This window comes from Hipposideros armiger, unplaced genomic scaffold, assembly GCF_001890085.2.
Source record: "Hipposideros armiger isolate ML-2016 unplaced genomic scaffold, ASM189008v1 scaffold_241, whole genome shotgun sequence".
In the NCBI taxonomy this organism is placed as follows: domain Eukaryota; kingdom Metazoa; phylum Chordata; class Mammalia; order Chiroptera; family Hipposideridae; genus Hipposideros; species Hipposideros armiger.
In genome coordinates, this window is record NW_017731591.1 from 244,367 (window position 1) to 258,556 (window position 14,190).

The window sequence follows — 14,190 nt, forward strand, 5'->3', positions numbered from 1 at the left end:
TGGGGTTTCTTACCCTAAACGCTCTCAGAATGATTTAAACGGATTCTTAGTTATTTTAAAACCATGGACAAATTAAAGCCTTACAATTCGCTGTTTTATTTCATCTAGGAACACTAAGTTTTTTATTGTTTCCTATCTCTCCATCCATCCATCCATCCACCCCTCCTCCATCCATCCGTCTGTCCACCTTCCTTCTTTCCTTCCTTCCTTCCTTCCTTCCTTCCTTCCTTCCTTCCTTCCTTCCTTCCTTCCTTCCTTCCTTCCTTCCTTCCTTCCTTCCTTCCTTCCTTCCTTCCTTCCTTCCCTCCTTCCATGTTAAGAAAGTATTGTACTTTTCTTTATTTAGACCTCGGTAGTTGTGCAAATTATTGTGTATTTTATCTTTTGAGGGAGCTTTGTGCCCCATTATCCTTTTTATTGGTCATTGTTGATACATGAGATAGTTGTCACTGTTTGTAAATTTATCTTGTATCCAAGTAGTTGACTGAACTATTTAAAGATTTTTCTTATTTTTGGCCAGCTGACCTGCCAGTGGTTGAAAACGGAACTTGAAGGGCAGGCTTGAGCGGTGCCTTCGGCCACTGTGCTTATGCGACCCGGGTCGGTCCCGGGGCACAGGCTGCAGCGCGTCCCCGGGCCCCGGTCCTCCGTGCAAAGCGCCCGTCTCTGCAGACATGGGGCTGAGTCGGTGACACCGTCTCACGTCCGGCTCTGTGCAGAAACCCGTGGCCGGTGTCCTCTGTGCCTCTGACGCGAGGTTCAAATGGACACGATAAATCTGAGCTCAACTGTGGGAGCTTTTTGAGCGCATGGATCTTTCCCCAAAGGTACATATTTTTTTTATTTTTATGAGTGACTACTGAATGCCCTCCATCGTCCCGAAGACGAATGGCTGAGTCAGCGAGCCTGTGAGTTGGGTTCTCCCTTTTCTGAGCTACCCCTTGTCCCTTCTAAACATGGTGCTTGCTGTCACCCTTCCAGCCTCCCCGTCACATCTGCTGCTTCTGAGAACGGGGCGCATCCACGCTCGTGCCAGGATCCCAGGCCAGCAGGCTGGAGCGAACGCTGCAATGCGCACACCCCCGGGGAAGGGCTGTGACGCGGCTGCTTCTCGTGCTACAGAAAACCAGCTGACTTGTTATAATTGCTTGTGCTTATGGGTGGCACCATCGGGTACGGCTACAGGTCCATCTTGACGGCGAAATATCAACTTCCTAACGGCACAAGTTAATAAAAAAATACCCAGGCCATGAACTAGCATGTTAGAAAAAGACCTGCACTGGCAAGTGACAGGATTAATGGGTGAAACTTCACATTTCAGGCACCCAGCTTTGTACAGGTGACTTATGCCTTCTGCGGAGCCCACGCAAAGCAGGTGCCGTTGAGCTGCACTAACATCTCAACTCCTCTTAACGCCAAGCGCCTCCGACAGAAAGCAGCAGCCACTAAACTGTCTCAGTGTTGCTTTGAGGAGGCCTGATGCATATTAAAATCAAACTGCTCTGAGTGCTGAGTCGTTCGTCATATATTTCTTTAGCTTTAGGTAAGACAGGGGGCATTGCATTCGATGCAATATTATCGATAGTTTAAAATCCCATCACACAGCAAAGGAAACCAGCGTTTCAAATAAAATTGTTTGTCTAAGAATTACAGTCAGGACAAGGGGTGGCTCAGAGTAGCAGCCGTTTCCAGATGGACAAGGGGTCTTTACTGGAGCGACGGCCCCCCCTTCTCTCCAGGGACAGACGGGCAAGCAGTCCACCCGCGTGAGGGTGCGGAGCTGGCGGGGCGGCTGGAAAATGCCTGTGCTGTTGTGGAGAAGGAACTGAAGGCGTAAAAATGGGCTTTTAATGCAATAGTGAAGGGCATGCTACCTAATGGGTTGTAACCGGGGAAGGTCTTAAAAGCCTTGAATTAGTCAGAATAATTAGGAGAACTAGAACTTCTAAAACAGAATAAGCCAGATATAGAGCATAGAAACGGTGCTGAAACTGTACTTCCCCGTGGCTGGCATCTGAGTGCCTCCGTGTTTTCTCGTTTAAAGGACCCCCTGTATCAGTTGCTGTCACAAGTAACACGGACGGGGTGGCTTCACTCCCCTGTGGCCCCAGGACTAGAAGCCCAGAGTCCGGTCTCCGTCCCCCGGCTCCGGACAGGACCCTGCCTCGCCCCTTCCAGCCCTGGACGCCTGGCCCTCGCGGCTGTGGACGCCCAGCGTCACCTCCCCTTCGTGTGGACGCCCCGCGTCTGCCCCCGGCCCTTGGCCCTGAGTCAGTGTCTCCACTCGCTGTCCCCGTGTCTGTGTCCAAACTTCCCTCTTTGTGTGAGGACACTGGTCCCACTGGTTAGGGCCACCGGCACCAGGAGGCCCTCACTGTGACGGAGCTGGGTCCGCAGCGACCCTACCTCCGCCCGAGGTCACACTGAAGCACGACGGCGTAGGGAAGACTCTTCTGTGTCACGTCAGCGACGACACTCAGAGCCACGCGTCTGGCACCAGGTGCGTCTCCCACCCGCACGTCTGACCCAGCCGGGTGCCCGCAGCTCAGCTCCATTTTGCCCCCACACCCCACAGGTGAGCGGCTCAGTCCCACACGACACCCCGCTCCAAGCACCAGGCACAAGTCTCACATCGTCACCTGTATTACTGACTGACCGAGTAGAGATCGGGGTTCCTGTGACCCCTCCTGGGGTTCAACCGTTTGCTGGAACAGCTCATAGAACTCAGGGAATCATTTATTTACATTTACCGGTTAATTAGAAAGAGTGCATGAGGACACAGACAAACAGCCAGATGCAGAAGTGCGTAAGGTGAGGTGTAGGGAGTCCTGAGTGCAGGGGTGTCTGTCCCTGTGAAGCTGGGAGCCACCCTCCCAGCACGTGGATGGTTCACCAGCCCAGAAGCTTTCCAAACCCCGCACTTCAGGCATTTTTATGGCGACTTCATCAGGTAGGCCTGATCCGTCACCATCTGCATCGCCAGCCCCTGTCCCCTTCCCGGAGGGTGGGTGACAGGGCTGAGACCCTAAGCGTCTGACCCCGGCTCGGTCTTCCTGGCAACTACCCTGGCGCTGGTGGGGAGCCCACCAGCGGGCACCTCGTTAGAACAAAGACACCGCTGTCTGTGCTGGGAGCCGGGGCAGAGAACGTCCGGGACGTTCAGTTATTTCTCAATTCGGCACTGGGACTTGCACAAATCTCTTCTGGGGGACACAGTTCACATCAAAGAATCATCCTTCCATTTGTACACAATCCTAACATGCGCACGTACCTGTGAAACATACACGTACGTTTAATAAGAAATCGCGGTCAAATGAATACAACTGAGTCGCCCATCACATCCTTTTGTCCAAAGGACGAGACCCCGAGTCCACTCTGCACCACGGGCATCTCAGCCACACAGGGAAGCCACCCGAGTCGGTGACAACAGGCCACCAAGGGCACGTGGCTGGCGACGGTGGGTTCCCAGGCAGGCGGCCCGCGGGGAGGCCTGCTCGTGTCAGCGAGGCCCACCCACGCTGGTCGCCCCTAACGGTCCTCCTCCAAGTGTCGGTTTCTTGAAATCTGTCCCTTTTGGTCACACAGAGCTGTCACCAAAGAGGTGGAATAGGGTATCAGACAGCATCTGTTTTGGGGACACACAGATCTAGGCCTGGGTCTCCGTCCCACCAGTGACCCTGGGCCAGTTTATAAACGTTTCAAGTCCTAAGTTTGTGCAGCTGTAAGGTGAAAACCCCTCTGCTGATTCAGGGCGGTTTCGAGGGTTGACGGCGCTGAGCTCCTGGCTGGACACACAGGGGATGCCTGGCAGGTGGCACTCCTTCAGCTTCGTGATGAACGTGTCATGTCAGAAATAAACGCGTGTGTACGAAAACGTGCCTTCCCACCACCACGGAGGACGGAGCCATCGTGGATAACCACGTTTCACGTGGCGGCAACGAGCAGCTTTAATGAAACCAGACCTTACAGATTAAGGTAAACGCGCCCGCTTTCTGGTAATCGCAGTAACAAAATCAGAGCATGGCAAAACCGAGAGCCTGGATTCCTCACAAAACACACATTTCTGGGGCGTCACGTACGTGCCAGATGCCTCTTTAGGGACCAGGCGTCACAGCCGCATGTCGTATAAACGGGAGGGAAGAGGCACCACTTACCCCACCGACTTTCTCAAAGTGAGCGCCGTCTTTCTGGACGTCCGTGAGGACCCCATTGAAGTACCAGGTGAACGTGATGTCTAACAGGGGGTCATGCTGCACCTGGCAGGGCAGAACGACGCTTTCGCCAACGGACACGTCCATGTTGGATGGCGCCACGGTTATCCGCGTGGGGTCTGTGGGGAAGAAAACAGTTTTAGGTACAACTTCAGCATTCTTACTCTGATGAGCGCGACGTCGACAGGCAGAAGGCAAGCGTAACTCACACGTGTCTGTAACTAAGTCTGCGAGGTTACAGACCTTTTCACACATTTTTAAACACTTTTCCTCGGATCCACAATTCTTGATAAAAGACTCATGATATCTGAATTTACAGGATATGTATGTTTAACATCGTGTCCCCTATAAACCAGTGACAAGGCTGCCACAGCCATCTCAGCTGACACAGGAAGTACAGCACAAGAGCCAGAAACCTCCAGGTTCCCCTAACTTTGAATGACAGGAAAGCGGGTTACTATCCACATTTAAGTGGATTCGAACCTCCGAAAGACTCCACAAAAGGTGTTCAGAATCGATACAAGAGAGGACTCCAGTTAAAATGTCCACGGAGGTCTGTTTTTCTTCCTCTTTGCAAATGTCCACATGGGCGTTTCTTCCTGTCGTCCCCACGTCCTTGCATCTGTCTGACCCCACTTTCCCAGGGCCGCTCCCCACTGCTGTGCTCCTCCCCATTCGGAGGTGCCGCCGGCATTGCTCTGCTGAGCCCGCTCCTGGCGGCGCCCTGTCCGGCCGCGGCCCCGGGCCCGTCTTCTCCTCGACGCACTCTGTACCCGGTTTCTCCCCACGCTGGTCGCCCCGTTTCTGGTCCTCGCGCTCCCCCACGCCTCTCGGTTCTGACTGTGTCCCGGGCAGCGCTCTTTCTTATTCTGTCTTCACCGTTTTGTTGGTGATTTTATCCAGTCTCTTCTTTGTCACGGACCCAGCTGTGTGCTCACAACTCCCCATGTTTCTCCTGCACGACTGCCCCCAAATCCCGCAGCGTACTCACTGGGTGTTACCACAGACATGGCTGCTCACCGCTATCCCTCCTGGGAACATAGTAGGGTTACACTCTTAACACGGTTGAATGCTGGCATGGCCAAGTGGTGACACGGCGGCCAATGAAACGTAGGTAGGAGAGTGTGAGGCACCAGCGGGCAGAGGCCTGGACGGACCGTGGGCAGCGGGGACGTCTCCTCTCTGTCCCGGACAGGCGGGCGACCAGGCGGTGCGGGCGCTGGGACCCTTCACTGCCGGATGAAGACGGCACGGCTGGCCCCCGCGGGCGCGCAGCAGAGGGCAAAGCTGGCCTCTTCTGTTTTACCCCAACGTCCTGGAACTGCTTCCGGCTGCCACAGCCCTGGTCTGCTGTACACAGGAGCCTGACGAAGCTCTCACACCCGACACACTCGATGGGACACCTGACCTGCCCCCACCGGTGCCACCTCAGCCTTCCCTCCACGGTGGGTGTTGCTCTCCCTGGTCACAGGCAGCCTGCGGTCGTCTGGCTCCTTTCTGTCCCCGGGAGTCACTCCCAGTCCGTCAGCCCCTCCTGACTCTGCACGCAGAACCCGGCCCTCCCGCAGCTGCTCCGCGGCCACCCTGCGGGTCAGCGTCGCCCCTGCCCAGGCGCCGATGGTCACCTGAGACCTCTCCCGCCTTCACTGCCGGCCGTCTGAGCTGCACGGAGCGGCTACGGTCATCCTTCCCGTCACCCCGTCAGTCCGCTCCTGTGCAGCAGCTGGCAGCCCCCCTCCAGCTCACAGCTGACGTCCCAGGGACCCCACTGTGCTGGTCCCCAGGATCCGTGCGTGGCGCCTTCGTCTCCATGAAATCGTGGTCTGCCTCCATCTCGAGGGGCCGGTGCTGTGCCCGTTTCTGCTGCAGCACCCCCCCCCACACTATGCATTTTCTAACTATTTGTACCTTTCTTGCTTTTTGTTCCTACTGGAAGGAGGAAAGCTCACGAGGGTAGCGGGTCACTCTTTACTGACATAACCTGAGCATCTGCACAAGCTACATCCTCAGACTTACTTCTTGAATGAATCACTGAGCAAAATACATCCACAACTCTAACTGATTCTTACTGATATCAGAGGTTATTCCAGGAACTTCGGCATCTCCAGAGACTATCAAAGATGTTGGAACAGGCAGTGTACCCCAAAGACCTGACGTCACAGGACACATGAGACAAAAGCCAGGCGGTGGCGTGAGCTGCCTGTAACCCCACCGCCCGCCCTGCCGGGTGCCAGGCAGACGCTGAGCCGTCCCCTCGACTTTCTCCCATTAAAAAGAACAGAAATGCACATGCAACACCTTCGCAGAGCCTGCCCTGCAGACTGTGGGAACATTTTTCCTTTGACGGTGAGTCCACACCACACAGCTCGTCCCCCCAGGAGTGACCCGTGAGACACGCACTCACCGGTCACGACCACGTGCGTGGAGGCATTGGCTTTCCCGAACGGGTTCTCGGCGACGCAGGTGTAGGTCCCAGCGTCGGCTTTAGTCACATTGGCGATTTTGAGTCCTCCATCCTTTAAAAAAGAGATTCTAAAGGAAACACAAATTACACCATCAATTTACGGTAGTCATTTTTTCCCCAAATAAATATAAACTTTTAATAGAAGTGTGGCCTTAAGCCAGTACTTTTAGGGTGCAAGAAAGCAGCCCCCAGCCTTCTTAGAAATAAAAATTAGAGAAAAGTTACGCACACATACTTTACAAAGCTGAGTGAGAACAGCTGCCTTTCCTGATATTTTTTACACAGCACGACTTCACGTCACACCTAGCTCGGGGAGGGCTTCATCTAATAAAGCTGCAATGTTCTCCAAAAACACACGGTGTGGCAGATTAATCACGGGTTAGCCCTAGGACTTGGGAGAAAATAAAAAGTAGCCACGAGAGATTGTCTGTTAAATTTGAAGCAGTGTGTGAGAAATAAGGAACCTTGTTGCCTTCCCTTCTGAAGCCTGGAGCGCCCATCCCTCCAGGACAGACCCAGGTTTGGGGAGATGTGACGGGCGGCGGGGGGCGCATCAGGGTGTCCAACATGCGGGACAGACTCGGGGTTCAGTGCCCGCTGACCCGTGAGGAGGCGGAGGGAGGCCTGATGGGTCCGAGGCCCCGTGAGGGTCCCGGGTCACTCGCAGCGCGACAGTCGCCCCTCCGCGGAAACCAGCCGGTCGCGAGGCTCCGGGAGCCGATGAGCCACTGTCCGCTCAGGGTCCCTGCTTCATGGGAGCCGCTGGGGACACTGGGCGACGCGGGTGGGGTGAGGGGGTGCTGAGGGGGTTGCTGGAGCTGAGGGCGACCATGAGAACGGGGTAACTGCCACTGTCCCGCCCACGGAACCCCCCCCAGCCCACCCTGGCTGTCCATCATTACTCTCCCTTCCTCTAAGTTCCTAAAGTCCTTCCTGTCCACGGTGCGCGTCTGATGCTTGAAAGGCCTTTTATCTCTTAGGACTCACTCATTTGACACGTGAGTCTCACATTTTCCCAAAGGGACGGCAAACATCTTAGGAAGATTCACAGCCCCCGAGTGACTGTGACACGACGCTTGCAAACCGGGCTCCAGGGCCACCCTCGCGCTGGGGCCACGCAGGACGCAGGGATGGTGCTGAGGACGCGGGGCTGCAGCCGAGAGCTCAGCTCGTCTCCACGTGCTGTCTGTCCTGTGTGGCAGGACTTACGGTGCCGTCAGAAATGTGCCTGGTCTGAGCTAGGGATCAAAGCTATCCAAGACACGTCGTGCGTGTGTGTGTGTGTGTGTGTGTGTGTGTGTGTGTGTGTGCGCACGCGCACACGTGTGTTCTTTCAGCAGCCTGCTACCCGCTGTCACTTGCATCCTGGTTACATCTGTGTGAGAAAGCCGTGGTGGGGCGAGCATCAGCTCACAGGGACCTGTGTGTGACCCTGGGTACAGCCACCCGTGCAAGTTCACTGCGCGTGTTAATTTTAAAATAGATCAGGGGATCTTTAAAACAAAAGGGTCTGAGGACAGGGGCCCAGAGAGCCAACCGGGGGGCACAGAGCACTGGTTTGAACGTGAGTTGCTAAGCAAAGGGAGGAAGCGCCTGGCGCCTCCCCGGCCTGTGGGAAGGCTCGGCGTGGGACTCCCACAGAAGCCAGACCCCTCGGGGGGCGGACAGGGCGGCTCGTGCTCCCCGGAAACCCCGCACCTTAGCTCCTGGGAGGACAAACCCTTTTGTAAAGCGGGCACTAGCCCCTGATGGGAACCCCACGGGAGGTGACAATGAAGGGGGCCCAGGGAGGGGGCTGTTTGGAGGAACACGGGAGCAAGTGTCACAGGAGGTAACGAGCCACCAGCCGCCACCCCCGCGTGCCCAAGCCTCGCCGAGATCCACCTTGTGCATCACGCTGCCTGAGCAGAAAGACCGTCCCCTAAGCCGGAGCCACACTCACGACAGGCCCCACCTCCCCGCGACGTCGTGTCCCCTCCGAATTCCTCTCCTTGTTCGCAGGCCTCCAGTCACACGCCTCCCCGCCATCGCTTTCAAGCCGCTTCCCGTCTGGGGCCTTTACAGAAGCTGTTCCCTGGGACTGGTTAATGTGTCCTCAGCCTTCAGACTCGCGTCACTTCCCTGAGCCTGCGGGTTGGATGAGGGTTTTCCCACAACGGAGCCTATGTCTTCTGTGCTTTCTTCACAGCGACTGCGACTGGCCAGCTGCATGTGTGTGGTCGGACCAGTGGTTCTCTCCTCCAGGGGCCCCTGGAAGCTGGTGGCGTGTCTGGGTCGGTCACACGATTCCTGGAGCCTTGACCAGCTCCCGGCACAGAGCAGACACCCAGGATGGACTTGGCGAAGAATCCGTGATGCTACGGCTTCAGGCACAAGCTCAGGAGAGCTGGGGACACAGGGCTGCCAGGCACTGAGGACTTAGAGACTTATAGGGAATGAATGCAGGGAGAGTACGGACGATTACACACATGCCCATACATATATTCATGCACATGTGCACACACATGTGTGCATGTTCCATACGTGAAATATGCATTTGCATGTATTCATCTGCATGTGCATATAAATATACACGGAACAGAGAAGTTGAGGCAGGAGGCGCCTGGATGAAGAGGTTCAGAAATTACCTTCCTGGATGAGAGGACTGAAAATGCACCATCAGGGAAGAAGTCAGCGGAGCGGGAGGGACTGAGGAGGAAGGTGGGAGAGGAAGCGGCAGAGACGTCTCAGAGGAGGGGGTGAGCGTGGCCACCGGCGGTGCCGCTGACCCAGGCCGCAGGCAGCCTGGCTGCACAGTTTTAGCCGCATGCCCCAGGGACCAGTGCTGGTCACCACATTCAACCATTACGATGAAAAGGAAAGCGCAGATTGGCTGGAGAGTTTCATACATAAAGAAAGAAAGAGGGAAGACGCCAAAACGAACGCATCGGCTCCCAGAGAACGCCAGGTCTGTCGCTGAGAACACGGAGCTGCCTGGGTGTTTTCTTCCCAAACAGGCGCTCCCAGCAAGTTCCCAGAGGCCCCCGGGCAGCCCCCAGGCTGTACACACTCGTCAGGAAGTGGGTGGAATAACTATTTCTCAACAGAAAGCTTCACTAACGCTGCCTCCCTGCAGAGATCCGAGGGAGCACTTCGTCCCACTCACTACACACGACATTGCTCGCTAATCCTTCTGGGGACACGTTTTCTGCCAACGGGCGGCGCTGACAATGTGGGTAGCCTGGCACAAAGGGTTACATGGAGATTTACTGACCACCGTTCAGAAACGCGGCGCTCCGGTGAGCTCTGAGGAACGCGCAGTTTATATCGCGGTGGCCCATTAACTCCCTGATTGGTTTTAGATACACCTTCATACGGACCCTTTTATTGGCCTTTCCTTTTGCAGTAAAAGAGGTTAATTAGTTCGCTGAGCTTGGAGCAGTCTGCGGTGAGTCTGGGTAAGTGCCGCCCTAATGGGCCAGGCTGTAATTCAGTGATGGGTCTGCATTCACGGCTGTGAGGAAACGGGCAGCTCAGAAAGCAGACGGCCGTCTTAGTAACACGGACCTGAACTTTATGATGCCGTTCGAGCACCCAGATAACGCAGTGTGTTCTAAGATGGGAAAAGTGTGCGGTATGATGCACGTAAGGCGGCATTTTTGAAAATGCTGCTTTTCCCTGCCTGTGTTCTGAAAATTACGGTCATTTATTCCACGTGAGTGTAACAGACGCGCTGCCAGTGCCCACCTGCTCGGGCAGCAGCCTCGTGGACGGGCTCCCGTGAGACCCCGGTGACTAAACTGCAGTACAGGGGGCAACAGGCGACCTGGGGTCCCCTTCCTGAGAACACGCTCTAAGAGGCGGATCTTACAATTCGCTGCAAGACGCACAGTGCAGACGTTGCAGGGTCAATAAGTCAGTCAGGAGAGCACATGTACAGCGACAGGAAAACATCAGAAAGGATGCTTCAGAGAGCCTCTAGTGCACATCCTGGTCCACGCACCTCTCGCCCCAGACGTTGGTGACACCGACAGTGCCTCGGGATATAATGCTGGCATTTCACTCCTTTAGCTACTCCTCTGTGGGCTTCCAGCTTCTAAATTCCACAGTGTTAGCTGAGTGATTTATCAGTTAGAAAATCTCCAAGGGAAAGCGAGGCAGAGCGGAGAAGACCGGCCGTTAATTATCCTCCTTGGCGTGAGCGGCAGGCAGCGTGGCTGTTTGGTCGGACACTCACGCTCCGGGGCCAGGCAGCCGGGTCCTGGGGAAGCCGGACGTGGCCCCACGCTGGAGCCATGAGAAACACTTTTCACCGCGATGAACATTTCTTCATGTGCATAACAGAATCCACAATAAAGGAGCATTTTTTCTTCCTTTCATAAAACCTTTGCAAATGCATGCCTATCACGACAAACATATTTGGAGCTAAATTTATTATGACAGTGACTCAACAGGGTTTCTTCCTAAAATGGACTCAAGTCTAAAAGGACCCTATAAGGAAATTTCCAGTTTGAGGGGCTATATAAGCTATTTATCTAATTATTACAATATTATTTTACAATATTACAATATTACTGTGTTCCTTATGCTGCACCCTACAACCCATGGTGTCAGGTGGGCACTAGATCTATTGGGGTAATAGATGGGAGGGGTTTGGGGAAATGGGTGGAAAATGGGAAGGGATTAAGAAGTACAAATTGGGGCCAGCAGGGTGGCTCAGTTGGTTAAGAGTGCGAGCTCTGAGCAACAGGGCCGCCGGTTCGATTCCCACATGGGTCAGTGAGCTGTGCCTGAGCTGAGCTGCCAACAGGTGGCAGGATGGCTCAGCTGGTGAGAACATGGGCTCCTAACAACAAGGTTACTGGTTCGACTCCCGCATGGGATGGTGGGCTATGCTCACTTACAACTAAGATTGAACACGGCACCTTGAGCTGAGCTGCCGATGGGGGTGGCGGCCGGATGGCGACTGGACTTGGAGCTGAGCTAGCTGCGCCTCCACAACTAAGACTGAAGGACAACAACTTGGCTGTTCCCCTTCCCCAATTCCTCAATTAAAAAAAAAAGTACAAATTGGCAGTTAGTTACCTAATAGTCATGAGGATGTAAAGTAAAGCATAGGGAATACAGTCAATAACATGGTAATAACTATGTTACAGGTGGGGGCTAGACTAGTCACGGGGATCACTTCTTGAATTATGTAAATGTCTGACCACTGTACTGTGCACCTGAAATTCATATAAAGTAATATCGAATGTCAAAATAAATAAAGTGTAAAAAATTCAATCAATAAAAAAATTCAACTAAAACAAACACACAAAAAAAACTATTCATCTAAGGAATTCATGAAGCCCACACAATAATCCACTTGAACATTTAAATCCTCATGCAGTAGAGTATCTGCAAAAATGATAAGCGCTCGGATGTGTGAGGTAGTGAAACAAACCCAACAAATGCATCTCTGACGGCCACGCAGACGCAGGAAACCTGTTAGAAGCACCAGGTAGGGTCACAGGGCCCCTGTGGACACCATGTTCTCGGCCAGACACAGACGCATGAGTCCAACCGTGAAAACCCAAACGTCAGCTTTGTTCCTCGTCTTACAGGGGGAGCGGCCTCACAACACCGAGTGAGGAACCGTGGGTTCCAACCCGTCACCCCCGGAGGGGCAGACCTGTGCCCCTGCACCGCTGACCCCACACGCTCTCTACCCGCTGCCCAGTGGGGACGACGGGCGGCGGGTCAGGTCCTTCCTCCAGAGCCCGGCGGGTGCCAAGGCGTCCGGCCGAGTGACCAGGCCGCGTCTCCCTCCCGGGGCCCGGGGTCAGGCTGCCTCTGGGCCTCAGCCACAGAGACCCGGCGCCGTCCAGTGGGTGTCCTCCCCGGGCACGGCAGCGCTCGGGGCCTGGCAGTGCCCGCTAAAGGGACACTGCTCCGTCTTGCAGACGCGCGGGGCTGCTCGGGGCTGACGCCCTTCGTTGGTAAACAACGCCCAGCTCCCCTTGGGAACCCTTTCCCCCCATTCTGTGCCGTCTGGGAAGGGCGCTGCCGACCCTAGCTGATGGGTGGAGACGGGTCACACAGCAGTGGTTACCAGGTGTCACCGTCACCGTCACCCAGAGGCCTTGCTATCACCCTCTGCTGGGCCCACCGCCAGGCTGGGTCCCGGGTGGGGCCAAAGCTTGCGCTTCTAACAAGCTCCCGGGGACCCCGGGGAGGCTGACGTGGGAACTACAGTTCAGAAGCCGTTTTCTGAGCTACGGCCTCTGGTCTCTCCCTCCTGGGACTTTGTTTTGTGACACAAACAAAACAGACCAAGGAAGCGGCTGGCTCCTGCGTTCCAGCAGCAGTTGCCATGACAGGGCGGTGCCGTCTCAGCTGCCAGGGTTTCTGGAGCCATCCCGCGTCCTGGCCGTTCCCACATCGTGTCTGCGGCTTATCTAATAATTCTGGGTAAGACCCTTGAATTACTTCTCCGCGAGTTTCTAAATCCCTGAAGGATACAAGCCACCGGAAGCTGGTGCCAGGCACAGCGTTTTTCCAGTAAATACCTGCCGTGTCACCTGCAGAAGAGTTTAAGGCACCCTCCCCAGAGAGGACATGGTGTCACCACAGACCAAGGAGCCCGACAGACACCTGCCCTGATGTGGAGTTCCTGCCGGACGAACGCCGCCATTCCAATTCCGATTTACTTAATTTTCCCAACTAAGTAAATTAATAAATGCCGTGGAAAACTAAATAACTAACAAAATCTTTAAGTTAAAGATGTCTTTTTCCTTAGCATTTGAATGTAAAAGGCTAGTAAATAATGTTTTCCAAAACGAAATACTTTTATATATTCAGCCTCAATTAGAGACTTTTCCAGGATTACAGACTCACAAAGGGTCAAATGCCCGCCTTCCCCACACAAAGTGCTCCAGTGTTCGCACCGCATTGAGGTAGAAGTGGAGAGAATTACAAATAGGGGCGGGAGTGCAGGACAAAAGTCCAAATAATCTGTTTGAGTTTGCTGGCGGGAAGGACTTCCGCTCAGCCAGCCGACTCATCCAGCGAACACAGCCGGTAAGCTACGGGGGGGCCCTTCCCGGCCCCGGAATGTGGGGGCAGCAGCCGTCACCCCGATCCCCAGGTCTATGCCCAGAGAAGGGCAGCGGCCCCCACTGAGTCCTCCGTCCCCCAGCCGTCCATCCATCCACCCCGACTTCTGGTAGGAGCTTCAGGGAGAGGAAGAATGTCATAAAATGGGGCACTTTTCATATTTTTAACAGGAAGCCTCAAATAGACATCGATTTAAAAAAAATCAATTTCAAGCCTTTCTAATAAATAGTTGTAACAAATTAAATAAGAAAATTATAGGTGCAGTGAAGACATGAGAAGCTATCCAAAAGGGGATGAAATCACTTCAGCAAACGTTTGCTGAGTCCTTACAACGCAAGGCGGTTTTCGAGGACACAACCGTGGCCGAGAGCCAGCGCCGACCGAGGCTCAGGGGACAGGGCCGTGGCGGGTGTGTTGCCCGCGCACAACGACCAGGGTGAC

The 14,190-nt window shown here is 54.6% G+C and overlaps 1 protein-coding gene across 1 annotated transcript in view; it reads right to left on the reverse strand.

The window, feature by feature from the left end:
* Positions 1–14,190, reverse strand: part of CNTN3 (contactin 3) — a 64,336-nt gene that overhangs the window by 32,862 nt on the left and 17,284 nt on the right. The window contains exons 7-8 of the mRNA XM_019655510.1: positions 6,616–6,743; positions 4,155–4,330 (exon numbers count right to left, since the gene is read on the reverse strand). Coding sequence (XP_019511055.1) covers positions 4,155–4,330; positions 6,616–6,743 — 304 coding nt within the window. The remainder of the gene's footprint in view (positions 1–4,154; positions 4,331–6,615; positions 6,744–14,190) is intronic.